General features: G+C 46.0%; 2 protein-coding genes across 2 annotated transcripts in view; one reads left to right on the plus strand and one right to left on the minus strand.

Annotated features, from left to right (window-relative positions):
• SIGLEC15 (sialic acid binding Ig like lectin 15) overlaps positions 1 to 6,159 on the plus strand; it is a 10,599-nt gene extending 4,440 nt beyond the window's left edge. The window contains 4 exon segments of the mRNA XM_031059637.1: positions 2,356 to 2,715; positions 3,684 to 3,693; positions 5,920 to 6,041; positions 6,044 to 6,159. Of these exon segments, the coding sequence (XP_030915497.1) occupies positions 2,356 to 2,715; positions 3,684 to 3,693; positions 5,920 to 6,041; positions 6,044 to 6,159 (608 nt within the window).
• A 1,815-nt stretch (positions 6,160 to 7,974) lies between these two features.
• EPG5 (ectopic P-granules autophagy protein 5 homolog) overlaps positions 7,975 to 16,706 on the minus strand; it is a 53,497-nt gene continuing 44,765 nt past the window's right edge. Inside the window, exons 41-45 of the mRNA XM_031059638.1 lie at positions 15,921 to 15,988; positions 13,971 to 14,190; positions 12,244 to 12,459; positions 11,025 to 11,139; positions 7,975 to 9,926 (exon numbers count right to left, since the gene is read on the minus strand). Coding sequence (XP_030915498.1) covers positions 9,744 to 9,926; positions 11,025 to 11,139; positions 12,244 to 12,459; positions 13,971 to 14,190; positions 15,921 to 15,988 — 802 coding nt within the window. The 3' untranslated portion in view covers positions 7,975 to 9,743. The remainder of the gene's footprint in view (positions 9,927 to 11,024; positions 11,140 to 12,243; positions 12,460 to 13,970; positions 14,191 to 15,920; positions 15,989 to 16,706) is intronic.

The following is a 16,706-nucleotide window of genomic DNA, read 5'->3' on the forward strand; positions in this document are numbered from 1 at the left end:
TCTCTCTCATCTTCTAGCTGGGGGGGTGCTGCCCAAATCCTCTCGGGGCCTCTCTCCCTCTGTCTCTCCTGGGGGGGCTGCCCAACGCCTCCTGGTGCCCCCACCACCCTTCCATCCTGAGGGGTCAGGCCTACCTCTGCCGGGCCGCAGGCTTTCCCTCCCCGGCCCAGCTCGAAGCCGGGCAGGGGAGGCCTTGCCTCTTTGCTGGCCGGAAATCAAAGAGAGAGCCCAAGGGAGTGCTCTGCTTCTAACCCCTGTGTTCTCAGAGGCGCATCCACCCTCAGTGGCCAAGCCTGGTGTCAATTTAAAATCTGAACACCTATTGGCCTCTGGCCACTCCATTCCCAGAAAACCTGCTTCCTGTAAACCCACGACAAGCATGAAACACAAACCTGGAAACATTTTCTTTCCTGGAAAACCAGCTCAGAGCAACAAATGTCAAATGCTAATCCCACTTTCCAGGGCAAGTTCACAGATCAAGGGTGGGCTAGGAGACACAGGAGGCCTCAGAAGCAGACTCAGATCTTACCCAGGCCATTGAAGTTGGATGATTTTGGTTTTGAGAGGGAAGCTCCTTATGCCTGCAGTGTGGGTGTCCAGGTGGGACCTGAGGATGAACTTGGCTATTTCTTGAGAAGTTCTGCACAGCTGAGGCTCTCCTTCAGTCGCACCAGCCTCTGACACCCACACACAGCAGGACCAGGACAGGATGGCAGCAAGACTTGTCTCTCAGGGGCTGCCTGGACTTTAACACCAGAGGAATGATAACACACACAGATACAGTACCCTGCTTGGGAATGGGCCCTGAAACTGGGATTGGGAGGGGTTAATTAGTGCTTGAAATGTTAATTTAAACACCAAAACACACAGACCCATGACACACAGACTCAGATTCCTCTTGCACTATGTGGACAAAGAGGACAACTTGTAGTAGGTGTTTGCAAACTCTGTTTTTGTTGTCTAGTCTGAAAGACAAAATAATTTCTGCTCTTCCTCTGTGAGGACACTCATTTAGTGCCCTTCACTTTCCATAACACCTTTTTGAACACTTCCAGGGATGAAGGCTCCACCATTTCCCTAAGCAGCCCCTTCCAATATCCAGTCACCCTTTCTGTGAAGAAATTCCTCCTAATGTCCAGCCTGAAAGTGACCTGGTAACTCTGGGGCTGAAAAAAAAGTAATCAAAAATAGGTTGTGGCCAGAAGCAGATATTTCCCCTATAACTAACCTGCCAGATCTGGCAAGTCTCAGGCACTGAGCAAAGGGCTCACACAAACAAGTCCATCCACGTGCACTCTGGAGGTCAGAGATCAAAGGAACAGTTACAAAAAGCTTGTGTAGAACACTGTGGGTGACATGTCCTGGACCTCATGGAGATGCAGCCAAGTCCAGAAATGTCACCAGCTGCACCTGTGCCTACAATGGGGGGTGGCACTTCTCTGCCTTCTGCCAACGAGGAAGGGCAGAGCTGAAGTTGGGCAAAGTTCAGGAAAATGTGTGAGCCATTGCTGGGATAGAACATCCAGGCTTTGCTGAGTGAACCCTTTTGCCCCTCTGTCCAACAAAGGCGGGGTGGGGAAATCTAGAAGAAAGTGCCAAGAAAAACAAGGAAGGAGGGGGCTGATCCCAACATCCATGGAGTCATTACATAGTTTCTGTTGAAGGGAACCTTTAAAGCTCATCTTGTTCAACTCCCTTTCCACGAGATGATGTTGCTCCAAAGCCTGTCCAGCCTGCCCTTGGAGACTTCCAGGGATCCAGGGGCAGCCACAGCTTCTCTGGGCAAACCTCATTGCAAAAAAATTCCTCCTTACATCAAATCTAAATCTCTACTCTTTTGGCTTCAAAACATCAACCCTCACCCTGTCACAAGTCCTGCCAAAACATTTATCCTGATTTTGCTTGTAGCCCCTTGGGGCCCTGGCAAGGGCTCTGAGGTGTCCCTGGAGCCTTCTCTTGTGCAGCTGAGCAGCCCCAGCTGTGCCAGGCTGGCTCCAGAGCAGAGGGGCTCCAGCCCTGGCAGCATCTCCGTGGCCTCCTCTGCACTGGCTGCAGCAGCTCCAGCTCCTTGTGCTGTTGGAGCCAGGGCTGGGGCAGCTCTGCAGGTGGGCTCTCACCTGAGCCCAGGGGCACAGGGGCAGGATCCCCCCTGCCCTGCTGCCCACGCTGGGGGATCAGCCCAGGACAGGGGGGTTCAGGCTGGGGCAGGCCCAGCTCTCACACACCATTACCCATCTTTACCCTGACAGAACAACGCTGGGGCTCCACCAAGACCAAATCTTCATTGCAGCTGTTTTACACCAGATCTGCCTTTGCAGCCTGACCTGCTTTCCCTCCCCGTTGCCATCCCCACAGCCGCCCCCAGGATCATTAACATCACGGTCAGCTCCAGCAGGGATCACACCTTCCAGGCCCGCTGCACGGCCGAGGGGGAGCCAGCGCCTGCCCTGACCTGGACAGGACCCCCCTACAGCAACCTGAGCTCCAGCAGCAGCTCCAGCCACCGCGTCACCAAGGAGCTGCGCTCCCTGACCCACGACGGGAAATACACCTGCACCGCTGTCAACAGCCACGGCCGGGCAGAGGGGGCCGTCTACTTCTACAAATTCAGGGCCTCTGACAGCTCCTCCTTCATGATCCTCATCTTCGTCCCGCTGGCAATCAAGGTGGTCATTCTGCTGGTGATCCTGAGCTTCGCTGCTTTCTCCAGAGAAGGTCGGTGTCCTGATCCGCCTCCATCCCAGGGAGGGATGTGCAGACAAACCAGGCAGGAGGTGTGGGAATTTGTAAAATTAGAGGGTTTGGGGAAAGCTGCAAGAGGCAGGCTTTAGAGACAGCAGAACTGTCAATAAACAGGGACTGGGTTTGTCTGGGGGGAGGGAGTGTTAATAATTTCATGATTTTCTGCCCTAGGAGAAGGACAGTTCTAGCAGGAAACTTAAAAGCCAAGAGCTGGCTGGTCACAGCCTGCTGAGAGAGGAAATTTGGAAATTTCCTTTGGAAGTTCAGAGGGAGCAGGAGTTTCCCTGTGCCCAAGAAGAAATGTTAAACCAACAGGGAGGAAATCAGTGGAGAGACCACTGCCTACATAACCTGATTTTTTTTTTTCCTTGAAGCAGGCTAATTAGCAGGTTCTCTTCCCCTGTAGCCCACAGCCAGGATTTACCTTTGCTGCATCCCACACAAGTTTAATCTCCAGGGATGGACATCCTCATTTTACAGACCGCCCCTGTCAGTCCCCCAGGGCCTCAGTAGCCAGTACTTCCCCAGCATTTGTGAAAACTTCCAGGCTGTGAGAGCAGGGAGTGCCCAGCTCACAGGAGATGGGAATCACCCCATGGACTGAGGGATACCACATCCCAAGCAGCCAGGAGGCCACTGGTCCCCAGTGCTGGTCTTCCAGTGCTGCTGAGTGGTGGCACGGGCAGGAGGGGACTGGGAAGAATAAGATGTCACATCACCCTGACTCATCTGTAGGGACAGTCTGGTGTCACACACTCATGGAAGCCACCACTTGTCCTGAATAGTAGAAGTTGTGAGACCAACCAAAAATGCTTTGCTCCTTATATTCCAGTGCCTAATTCCCAAGCACATGGAGAGAACCATATGCCAGACATCAGGGCTTCTTCCCATTCATTGTAGTGTCACAACCACCCTCCAGTGCAGCTTCCCAGCAGCTCTAGGTCACTCCTGGCTCGCCCAGCTCACTCTGACCTCGTGGCTGACCCACATCATCATTTCCGCTCCACAGGTCCCCCCTCTGCTCCACCCAGCCTGGCCAGGTAAGGATGTCTTGCCTTCTACTCGTGTTATCCTGCAGGAGAGTGAGGATGGCCCAGGTGAGAAATGCAGCGTGTCCTTGGTCGTGGTACAATTTTCTGGCCTCAGAGCACCCTGTTCTCAAGGAGAGGGTTGAGCTGATGGCCCGGTGAGCCAGTGTGAGGGAACAAAGTCTGACACTGCTGGGAGGAGGTTCTGGCTTGGGCACAGCTGAGAGGAGACCCCAGTGGAGTGAGGAGAAGGGACTGGGCAGCAATTTGGAGAGACCAGAGCACAAGGCTGCTGCACCAGAGCCTGACAGAGGTTTAGATGTGCCATAGGCCCAGAGCATGGAAGGCTGCAGACAGCAGAGCTGGGGCTGCTCAGCTGCACAAGAGAAGGTTCCAGGGACACCTCAGAGCCCCTGCCAGGGCCTCCAGGGGCTCCAGGAGAGCTGCACAGCCACTGGGGACAAGGCATGCAGGGACAGCAGCCAGGCAATGGCTTCCCAGGGCCAGAGGGCAGGGACAGATTTTGGGCTATTGGGAATTAGGAATTGCTGGCTGGGACGGTGGGCAGGCCCTGGCCCAGGGTGCCCAGAGCAGCTGTGGCTGCCCCTGGATCCCTGGGAGTGCCCAAGGCCAGGCTGGATGGGGCTTGGAGCAGCCGGGGACAGTGGAAAGTGGCATTCTACCCCATGGCAGGGGGTGGCACTGTATGAGGGTTAAAGTTCCTCCCAACCCAAACCATTCCATGGTTGTGTGGTGCCACATTAAACCAACAATGGATCATCCACCCAAGGGAAAGGGATCGGGTCTGTGCTGACACTGTGAAACAGAAATCTTCCCCTCCCTCTGCACCCCAGTTTGTAATGGAGTAGAAAAAGTTGCCACACCAAAGCTGATGAGCTCAGCCAAGTGTGCAGGGAATGTATGGAGAGACAGCAAATATCCCAGGTCAGGTGTGGCAGGGACTGATTCTTGGGCTGGCATCCACACCACGCTCCCATAAACCCCTGGTGTTCCCCATGATTCAACACAACACTGATCTTGGACACTCCTTCCAGCTGGGGTGGCCAAACCTCTGGGATGGGAAAAAACAAATTAAAAATTAAAACAAAACAAACAAACAAACAAAAAAACCAAAAACCCCACAAAAACAAAACAAAAACAAAGCAAACAAAAACATTAAGAACCAAAAAAAAAAAAAAAAACACCAAAAAAAAAAAACCCAACCCAACAACACCACCACCAAAAAAAAAACCAAAAAAAAAAAAACCACAAAAAAAAAATCCAAATCCCACCAAAGCCAATCCTTGATCCAATGGTAAAGAAGACTTGTCTGAGGTGAAGGATAATTACATCTGCATGGGGCCACTCCCTTTCAATCCGAGTAATTTCTTTGTGATACTTCCTTCCTGAGTTATCCCACATGTCTCCTTCCCTGACCATTCCTGAGAACAACAGCCATTCCAATCAAGTGTACAGGGCACAGCTAAAGAAACAAGGAATTTAATCCTACATTCAAATCTGTAATTTCTTATAAAGAACCCACAGTTTTGCTGATTTACCAGGGTCTAAACCATATTGTACCCCAGGTTATATTTATATAGAAACCTACACAGATAAGCTTACATGAGAAGATTCTACTAAGGAGAGGTTTCCCAGAATCCACAGCATCACTGGGTTGGAAGAGATCTTAAAGATCATCCAGTCCAACCCATGCCCTAACACCTCAACTAAACCATGGCACTGAGTGCCACATCCAGTCTTTTTTTAAACACATCCAGGGATGGCGACTCCACCACCTCCCCAGGCAACCATTCCAGAACTTTATCACCCTTTCTGTAAAAAACTTTTTCCCAATATCCAACCTACACTTCCCTTGGTGCAGCTTGGTTTGTCACAACCTCACGAGGTTCTGGGCAGGACAGCAGCACAGTGGATGCTAAAGGTGCAGGAGATTGCTCTGCATGCTTTAAGATGAAAAAGCTTTAAGGTGTAAAACAGCAGTTGCAGCTGAGACTACTGTGAAGTAGAAGAGGCTCTGTCTCAGAGTATCACAGACGCTTCCCCTGACATCCACTGAGCCACTGGCAAATCCCAGAGCAGCCTGGAATGCCCTCACCTTCCCCACCTGTCCCCTGCCAGGCTCCTGCAGCCAGAGTGCACCTACGAGAACTGCGAGCACAGGCACGGCCAGAGCCGGCCCCGGCGCAGCTGAGGGACACACAGAGCTCCTTCCCCAGGGAGCACAGAGCCAGCCTTGGCTGAGGCACCGGGGTCACACCAGCCTCGGGGAGGATGGAACTCCATCATCTCCAAGGTCCCATGCTATGAGCTCCAGCCCTGCGTCTCCTCACAAGTGACAGCAGCCTTTATGGGGAAAAGAGAAGAGTGATGGAGCTGGAAGAGCAAAACGTGGTCAATTGTAACTTATCTGTGTTTTTAGCCCCTATCAAACATTTAGGCAAGCAGACAATATTATACAATAGTATAGAATTGCCTTTTGGTATTTTTCAAACATTGCTTTGAAAAGCATTTTCACCACTCCACTTCTTCAACCGCATCTAAGTGGGCTACTGACATGATGGAAATCCTTGCTGTGGCAAAACACTACTGGAATTTCTGATGCGGCTTGTTCTGCTTTTAAAATTATTATTAATATTTCTAAACACCCAGAAGAGTTTATTTTAAACGAAACATTAACTTTAAAGAGGACTCCAAGCAAAAAGATATTTTCCAGAAACTGGTAGAGCTGAAAGCAGGACATGAGAAGTCTAAACTAGTCTGTGTTCAAACTCTGCTTCAGATCCTGAAACTTAGAGCTTTGTGATAAATGTTCCAATACACAAAATTGTTGGCTTGTTGGTTTTTTTTTATGGCTAAAAAAATGTTTCAAAACCATTTCCATCCCTGCGCTGCACAAAGGAGTTTCTTTAAGGTCTGACTACTCATTTCTTAAATCTCTCCCTTCTGAGATGAAGTCACTACTGCAAAATCACAAAGGCCATGAAGTCACAAAGGCCAACCACAGACAAATCTCTTACCCAACTGTGAACATCCTCCAAAATGTTAATCAGGTGAAGAGATCCAGCTTATGGTATAGGGCAATGTGGGTCAACCTGGAGAGGCAAGCAGAGGCCCAGGACAGGGCTGGAGACAGCAACAGGCTGGCACAGATGAGGAGGAGGAGAAAGAATTAAGAAAAAGCATGTGGCTTGAACTTACTTTCACATTTACACTGCTGGATTTGATGCTCTGTGCAACCATCCCAGTGCAGCAGCTCCAAAACTGTTCCCCAAACAATCCTGCTCCTGGTGACAACCACCAAACTGCTACTGAAATATCAAGCTTGCAAACTCGATCCCAGGCTGGGAATCATTATTTTAAAGTTCACCTCTTCACAAGATCTGCACTGGGAAAGCATAGCAGAATTTTAAATGACTTGGCCAGAACTATAAGGGGGAAAGAAAAAATAAATGGGAGGATATATTTGAACCTGATCTTTTAAATCCCTGCTTAAAATTCCAGCAGTGACAAAGCCAGATTTAATAAAAAATAAGAAGAGATGCAAAGAGAAAAGGGAAGTTACAGCAGACAGTGTAGTCACAGACCTGTAAGCTCAGTTTCACAGGTGTCACAGAGGAAAGATACTTCAGAGATATCAGTTGGACAAACTGAATTGGATTTCTGAGCCCTTATGATTTACAGACATACAGTAATGAGAACTCACTTCTCCTTGTGCATGGGATTTAGGCTTGGCTTCCTGCATTTTTCTCTAAAAAACTACTTCTTTAACTCAAGTAGTTTGGGTCCAAATAGAAGCATCAGACCTCGTGTCCCAAAACCAACTGGTTCCCCCTGGTCCTCATGGGAGAATCAAACACCCACTCAAACCAGTATAAACTAGAGGCACAAAACACAGCAGTGCACCCACCAGGATGCCTCTGGTATTGGGCTCATCTGGGGGGTGCAGGGAATGCCAAAGCCCTTCCAGTAAAACTAGAAGGAATAAAACGTCAATCAGTTGGGCACCACCTGGAAAATAAGGCCCCAAGCTCTGTAGTTCACATGTGCACAGAGAAGTGCAATACAGGTTCAGGCTTCAGCCACTGCCAGAAGATTGGTCTGCAAGGGGCACATCCAGCAATGATTTGTTGTCTGATGTGGATCCTTCTACCAGGCTGAAAACATCACAGTGTCTGTCACCAACTGCTTGATTTTCCGTTTTTATTTTGCATGGTCTTTGCAGACAGAGCATGTTATAAATACAACATTTGTAAAAACTCAACAGCTGAAACAATTCCTCATTTTGAAAGTGCATGTCAAGCACGTACTTCTGACTTCACATTTATATGCAACTGATCAATAACATTTAACCTAATAAACCCAGTGCTTTTAAGTCTTTGGGGGGGAAAGCAGCAGAATGTATTCCTCCAGACATGAATTTTCCAAAAGAGTCTGTTAAAAACCGTGCTGCATTGGTATCTGGTTACTATACAGAGGGATGTACATATATATATATTTATTTATAGGCTCGCAGATAGAGCAAAGAACTCTAAGACCACATTAAAATGATGGTGATCGAATGACCCAGCTGGCATAATTAGCAGAATGTGCCACGAAGGAAAACGTGATCTGTCCTCTAGCACCAGAACCATGGTTTAAGAGCAACAGCTCAAAGCATCATTGACCAGTAGGTAGCACATTTCTATCCCCTATTGACCAGAACTCATGTTTTAACGTGCAACCATGTCAAAAACACAAAGGCACAATTAATGGAGGAAGAGAAAAAGTGATCAGTTCCTTCACAGAGCTGTAGGGACTGGGACTGCAGGACCTTGGGCCAGCTCAAACACGCCAGTGATTAAAGGGACATCAAACAAGCACCAGGAAAAATTCGCCTTCTGCTTTTCCTAGACAAAAGTGCATCCTGTGATCAGACAAGGCAACAAAAACAGTGATCATTCAGCTGAAACAACAGATTTACAGGCTCATGGTTCATGCTTTGGCAACAGAATTTTAACAAGTGATCACCAAATTTAATACAACAAAAATACCTCTTCACAGTGTCATCTAAAATCCTGTTATGTCATGTCCAGCCAGGCAGAAGAAAATAAGCTTAAGTGGGGGTGGTGGTGGTGGTGGTGGTTAAACATTTCCTAAACAACCAGACTAAGGAATTAAGGAATCCTATTTAACATGATTGTAAGTGACTGTTCCCCTCTCAGACACTGGAGATCCAGAAAATATGTCTCTGGATTTAAATCCCCTTGAACTTGGCTAGAAGTTACTTGCATTTAATCAAGCAATATAGATGCAGACACACTATGTTTAGAAAACAGGAAAAAACAATGTTCTTAGTTCCCATTTGTGCTGATATTTACAGAAGTGGGTAAAGATTGTAGGCATGCCTCTAAACTACAGATTTCTGTGGGATAGCAAAAAAGTCAAAATTTAAAATACCATCCTTTCAAATACAGGGATTTCACAAAAATCGCTAGACACACACTCATCAGGTAAGACTCAGAGGGACACTGGTTAAGAAAGTCAAACCTCTTGTACACACAATCCTCCACTCACTTTTGAACTGGCCTGAATGATGACACACTGGAAAATAAAAGAAGGCACCAAGCAAAAACTTCAGACACTACAGTGAGCTGTGCTGACTAGTGATTTGTACACCTATCCCCAGGCACCCTTCTCTCCAAAGAGCACCACACACAGAAGATATTCAAGTGCTTTCAGTCAAAAAAAAATAAATAAAACCAAAGCCCCCCCCCGAATTGCAAACCATTAAGCAATTCCACAGGCCTAAAACTCAAACAGAAATCAAGAAAACCTTGAAGTGGAGAAAATTGACTTTGTGTAGCTGTTCTTATTCACAGGTCTGACTTAATTAAAGTGGAACTCTGAAGGTAAAAATCATTTGTGCAAGAAGGACACTGTTTGTAAACCAGAGCCACCGCCCACCCGGCGCCGCTACCGAATGCTGTCCAAAAAATGCACTTCTGGGTACAGCGTGTTCACCAGGAGGGACAGGAGGTTATTGCCATCCTGCAGGCAGTGCTCAGGGTGCTTGATGAACACAGAGGCCTGGGAGAGCTGCTCCTGGTAATCCATGTATTGTTTGTTGGATGACATGGCTTCGAGAGCACTCAGTGCCTACGGGGAAAAGGGAAAATTCTGTTAGTTTTGTGTATTTTGGTCCATAACACAACACCATCTGCACAATTCCCCTAAAGGATCCTCACCTACTACAGAACACAGAGTACTCAGAACAAAACAGTTGCAAACTGCCATCTCCTAACAGTGCTTCAAGTCAACTTGTATTTTTCAAGCTGTTCTCTCCCCAAGATCAACAAAAACTGTCCTATTATTGCTTCCTAGGATTCTGTAACCCAAATATTGTCAAATATCTACTTCATGAACTCAAGACATGGTTTCACAGAAATTATGTCAAACTACAGGCTGCAACACACTTAAATCTTCACTTTAGGTTGTTCTTATGAATATACTGACTTTCACAGAAGTATTGTTTTCCTCCCATTAATAGTATTAAAGTTAAATACTAACTGTCACATTAAAAATCGTATGTTGGCAGGACTAGCAAGGGCAAATGTAGAAAATATTTCTGAACAAGTTTTGTACTTTTCTTAGAGAAACAAGCTGTACCAAGCTACTTTACTTTGGTTTCTAACTAACTCCTCCTTCCTCTTCTCAAGTGCTTACTGAAAGAACACCGTGGTCAGTGCACATGCTAAAGGGGGAATGTTTATTTGTCACAGGCCTTTTAAGCCCTGACCTCACATAAACAAATGTCAGCGTGAGTGTAGCCCTGCTTTATCACTGAAAAGCAGTGCAAATCACAGCAGCACTGTTTTTTCCTGTTTGTTTAAATTCCTTCTACCTGCTACTCTCCAAACTTTCTGAGTCGGGCTTTAGAGACGTAAGTTCATCTGCCCCTTTTAAATGTGTAAGATTCAAAAATGAAGTTTTGAAAAAGAATGAATTCTTCATATTAACACAGAACACTGTATAAAGTTGTATAAAGTTGTATAAAGTTGTACCAAGGATCACCTTTAGGACAGAGTCAAACACAAAGTCCTGCTGCCAAGGTTTAGCAACAAAGTGAGAGCAGGATTTACCTTGAAGAAATACTTGCGACTCTCAAATACTTGTGAATCTTACAAAGCTCACCCCAAAAGCTGAACGAGCATGCAGAGAGGGCGTGCCAAGCAGGCAGAGATGGGCACACCTCACCTGCTGAGCCTTCTGAGACAGCCTGGGCTCCGAGCCGGCCTTGAGGCGCACCTGGCTCTCCGCAGGGATCTGCACCAGGAGGAAGGTGGACAAACTGCGGGCAACCACGCGGAACCTGCACGGAGAGACCGAGGGGCACGGTGACACCAGATCTGCAAGTCTCAACAGCAGACAAATTGTAAGAGCTACCCACTAAGCATCTCTTGCATGAGGAACAGAGTAAAGGCTTGAGAGGATCTATTCCAATGCATCAGAAACCACTTCAGTATCACAGAGTCCCAGAATGGTTTGGGTTGGAAGGGAACTTAAAGCTCATCTTGTTCCACCTCCTGCCATGGCAGGGACACCTTCCACAAGACCAGGCTGCTCCAAGCCCCACCCAACCTGGCCTTGGACACTTCCAGGGGTGGAAGGGGATCCTAGGTATTCTCTGGGTATACACACAATAGGACACAACACATACTAGAAGATAATGTAATACCTTTATAGGAAATCCTGCCTCTATTTCAAGCCTAGCTGAAATACTCCTCAGGTGACAGAATGTAAAACATTACTATCACCCAAATCAAGGGATGAGTTGGATGACACCAAGAATTCAGGGCAATTTGAACAGCAATGCATCCCAGATGATCTTTAAAAACATGAAGTTATGTTTAGGTGCAGGGTTGAATTGCTGTTGCACAAACATTTATGGGGTTTTTCCTCAGTATTCTTTCCAGAGTGAACTTGATTTTGACACATGACAACCAAACTTCGTGTCTCTGTTTGGAAGGTAGAGTGAATCACAATGCTCATTTGTGCATCACTTAACATTTCCAATACCTCAAGGTTAGGACAGAAATTCCAATGTGTCTGTTTTTATACAAAATCTTGAGAAGTCAACTGAATTAGTTTTTTATAGACCAGGTAGAAGTACCTTCCTCTAACCAACACTCTGCCTACAAACTTTGCTTGAGGGGGACATTAAGTCAGATTCAGAACTGCATTTTCTTTCCTTTTTCACCACAACCCTTGCAGAGGTTCATACTTGCTTCTTAAGCTGATTAACACACTCACTGTGCTGTTTCTGTGACAGGCCCAAAGAACATTATAGCTCTGGGAGCAATGTGGGTTCTCATCCCCTTTTAACACTGCGCTGGACCCAGACTGGGCATGCTGGACCCAGGTTTTTAACTACCATGACTCAAATCAATTAACTCCTCACAGCCTCAGCCCTCACCTGGGTGACAGAGGAGACCTCCTGCCCAGCCCAATAGCACCAAGTATTCCAGAGGTGAGTCTCTCTTCAGCCAGCTGGCTCTGCCGGGCCTGGATGGACAGCAGGGTCCGGATGACAGATTCAATCAGAACGGGGTCATCCTGCTCCAGCTGCACCAAGGATAACTGCATGGCTTTGTGCCACCAGAGAAACAGCTTTGCCTCTTCCTTTGCTGAGCTTTAGGCAAAATTTAAAGAAAAATGTAAGAGAAAATAAAAATTTAAGAGTCAGTGCACAGGTTAAGAAGTTTATTCCCCTCCCCATTAGGTCTGTGAAGTTTGTTAATTAATAGCAGCTAATTTTATCACATGAGAATAGCATAACTATACTACCCCACCAGTTATTATACTGCTACTGTTATGGATTTGCTCCACCAGCCAGCAGGTTTTAAGGGCCTGTGACTGGACAAAGAACAGTGCTTCTTTTTAAGCTTTACAACTGGAAATAAATGATACTGCAGTCATAAGTGGATTTAAACTTGCCTAAGACTTGGCACAAAAGAAATGAAGCTGTATCTCTACTCGTTTGTTCTTTTCTTTACTTACCAAAAAAACACTTAAGAAAGCACTGGATGTTGTTACCACAACAACTTAGATGTTTAACATGATCCTTGAGAAAAGGAAACATTGAAGCTTTTTGTTGTAAAGCCCAGAGTGAAGTTCCCCCTATGCTATTTTAATCTTTCCCCAAACAGTTGGCAGTTTAAGTTAACAAGCTCAGATTTTCCACATAAAGCACATCACGAGTTTCCTGCATCAGACTATCCTCACATTCCTCCTCCCAGTTGTTTCCCATCACAGGCAATCTCAGATCTGATGTTTAGAGCAAGGTTTAATCTGCTTTATATGGTGGCTTTGCTGTCTCCTTCATACCTTGGCAATGAAATTACTATAGCACCTACCACAATGAAAGTATTTTTTGCATTTCAAGAAAACAGTGGGAACATACATTTTTCCAAATTGTTCTTTTACAGAAAATATGAACATTATCAACATTAACATGGAAAAAATAACAATCAGGTTTACTAAATCCTGGCAAAACCAGGAGCAATTATAACTGCCATTGCTACATGCATTAAATATTTTTATTTTGACCCCAAAGCTATGCATCCTTTCCCCTCAGAACCCAGTTATCTAAGGTGTTTTACAGCAGCACAGGGCATGTTGACCCTGTGCATCCCATCAGATGCTCTGGCTCCAGGTTTGGATCAGAGCTGCTGCATAATCCTATCAGCAGCTTTCAACACCAGGTCTCTCAGAGTGCCAGACTGAATACTCAGCACATAACTCATCCCACCTTGTGGACACGCTGGGAAGTGGAACCCAGAATCATTCAGGGTTTGTTTTGAGTCATTTTAACAGAACACAAATCCAGGCTGTCATTGAAACCAAGCTCATCTGACTGAAAAATGACTCAAACTCACTAATTTTCTATCAGACTAAATTCCTTCTTCCATTTAACCACCACAACTACCTTTAGTTGGCACTGCAGATGGAGAGACCCTGTATTAGTAAATCCAGCACGACAGGCAATTTCATCCAGCACTCTGCTGAAGTTAACTTATTTAATCAGGACTAGCTAATTATACCAGCTATATAACCTAAATAAACCCTAAATAAACTTTAATCTAAATAACAATAATAATAATCCAAAAGTCCAGGCACATTGAGAAGCTCCAAGTTTCACACCTGGGGTACACTTGCTCCAGCCATTTGCTGATGGTCAGCAGGATCTTCATTTCATTGGTAAGGGTTTGGTCAGTGTTCAGGCACTGCAGCAGGTACACATAGAGGGTCAGGTAACTTCCTAAAGACAGGCACTCCTGCAGGAATTCTTCCATGGTTAGCTCAGGAACTTGGAGGGAAGCAAGTATAGGGCCCCAGCCTAACTCCTGGTGGTGAGGGGAATCTTTGAAGAAAGAAGAAGGAAAGAACAGAAAGCATGTGAGAAAGCAGCACTTGGTAAAACCTAAAAAACAGGACTCCTAGTTAAGGGAATCTGGGCTGGTTAAGCTGTTTTTCAGGTAATCAGAATGTCATGCAACTCTGATAGACAGAACAGAAAATTCCACTATCACAGGGCACCTCCTTGAGGTCAAGGTGAGATATTTTCCCAGCATTCAGCCAGGACTAAAATTTGAACATTCTAGCAATGGAATTACAAGTATTTCCCTCAGGTGTACTGAAATCTTCCACACAGTGAAAGAAATAAAAATGTAGTTCCACAAGGATTATATAAACAGAAAGAAGGAAAGAAAAAAAAAATCATGCATGCCACACTTTCAGAGTTTTACCAAACCAGAGTGGTTTTTTCCTTAAATTAGCTTACAGAACACTAGAGAAGGGAAAATGGAGAAGAAAAAATGTCTTCAGTTCTCCTGGGGTGATTTTTTTATAAAACGACTTTATCTGGAAAAATGGCAACACTACACAGAGCAAATCAGTTTTCACAGAGATGGGTATGGATATTAAGAAAACACACAATTAGGGCAGCTGTAAGACCCAAACCACAGTTACAGAATCCCAGAAAGGTTTGGGTTGGAAGGGACATAAAAGACCATCTTATACTATCCCCTGCCATGGGCAGGGACACTTCCCACTATCCCAGGTTGCTCCAAGCCCCATCCAACCTAGCCATGGACACTTCCAGCGATAGAGAAGCCACAGCTGCTCTGGGCACCCTGTGCCAGGGCCTCCCCACCCTGAAAGGGAAGAATTTCTCTCTGATACCACATCTACAGTGAGAAGCCATTTCCCTGTGGCAGAGGGGCTGGAACAAGGTGATCTTTAATGATCCTTCCAAGCCAAACCAGTCCATAATTCCAGACAACTTGTGCTCAGTGGCATCCCATATCAGATTAAGCCCTTTTCTGACCTAGAGATGGGGCAACTGAGAGGCATTTTAAAAACTTTTATTCCGTTTTCAGTCTCATGTGAAGAGTGAGACAATACAGGTATTATAATTCATGCCATCACAATCAGAAGCCAACTATTTCTTAATTGCAGTATACTGTAAGCGTCTCTTGGCCTCTCAGTTTTTGCCACACCATGCTGTAAATGCCTTAAAGCCAATCATCTAACACTACTCGTTGTGGGTCCCACTACAATGCACTTTTCATAGTTCTGTTTCTCCAAAGTATCCAGTCTTATTTGCAAGGCCATCCTTTGAAACTTGTTTCTAGCTCTGTTTCTCTCTCAACAATGTCTGTCCTATTCCATGGCATCTCTAAGTCAGCATTTTGTATCTCAAAGTTTGCATACAGATGCACACTGTGTGGGCCATCTATGGTACATCAGTATGGCTCTTCTACTTCAACACTGTCAAGTTTTCCTGGTTTTACAATTTGGAACCATTTCTGAGTCACAGAATCATAGAATATGAAGGGTTGGAAGGGACCTTAAATACCATCTAGGTTCCACCCCCCCTGCCATAGGCAGGGACACTTCCACTAGATCAGGCTGCTCAAGGTCTAACCCAATGTGGCCTGAAGCACTGCCAGGGTTGGGTACCTCCAACTTCCCTGAGCAACCTGTGCCAGTGTACCACCACCCTCACAGCAAGAAGCCAGGCCCTGAGAACTCTCCACAAATCTATTTCCCACAATCCCGGAGTGCCCAGAGACACAGACAAGCTCCTACCGTGGCTGAAGTAGGAGGTGATGCAGGCCTCGGTGGTCTCGGGGAAGAATTTCTCTCTGATACCACATCTACAGTGAGAAGCCATTTCCCTGTGGCAGAGGGGCTGGAACAAGGTGATCTTTAATGATCCTTCCAAGCCAAACCAGTCCATAATTCCAGACAACTTGTGCTCAGTGGCATCCCATATCAGATTAAGCCCTTTTCTGACCTAGAGATGGGGCAACTGAGAGGCATTTTAAAAACTTTTATTCCGTTTTCAGTCTCATGTGAAGAGTGAGACAATACAGGTATTATAATTCATGCCATCACAATCAGAAGCCAACTATTTCTTAATTGCAGTATACTGTAAGCGTCTCTTGGCCTCTCAGTTTTTGCCACACCATGCTGTAAATGCCTTAAAGCCAATCATCTAACACTACTCGTTGTGGGTCCCACTACAATGCACTTTTCATAGTTCTGTTTCTCCAAAGTATCCAGTCTTATTTGCAAGGCCATCCTTTGAAACTTGTTTCTAGCTCTGTTTCTCTCTCAACAATGTCTGTCCTATTCCATGGCATCTCTAAGTCAGCATTTTGTATCTCAAAGTTTGCATACAGATGCACACTGTGTGGGCCATCTATGGTACATCAGTATGGCTCTTCTACTTCAACACTGTCAAGTTTTCCTGGTTTTACAATTTGGAACCATTTCTGAGTCACAGAATCATAGAATATGAAGGGTTGGAAGGGACCTTAAATACCATCTAGGTTCCACCCCCCCTGCCATAGGCAGGGACACCTCCACTAG

Source organism: Geospiza fortis, unplaced genomic scaffold (genome assembly GCF_000277835.1).
Source record: "Geospiza fortis unplaced genomic scaffold, GeoFor_1.0 scaffold488, whole genome shotgun sequence".
Classification (NCBI taxonomy): Eukaryota; Metazoa; Chordata; class Aves; order Passeriformes; family Thraupidae; genus Geospiza; species Geospiza fortis.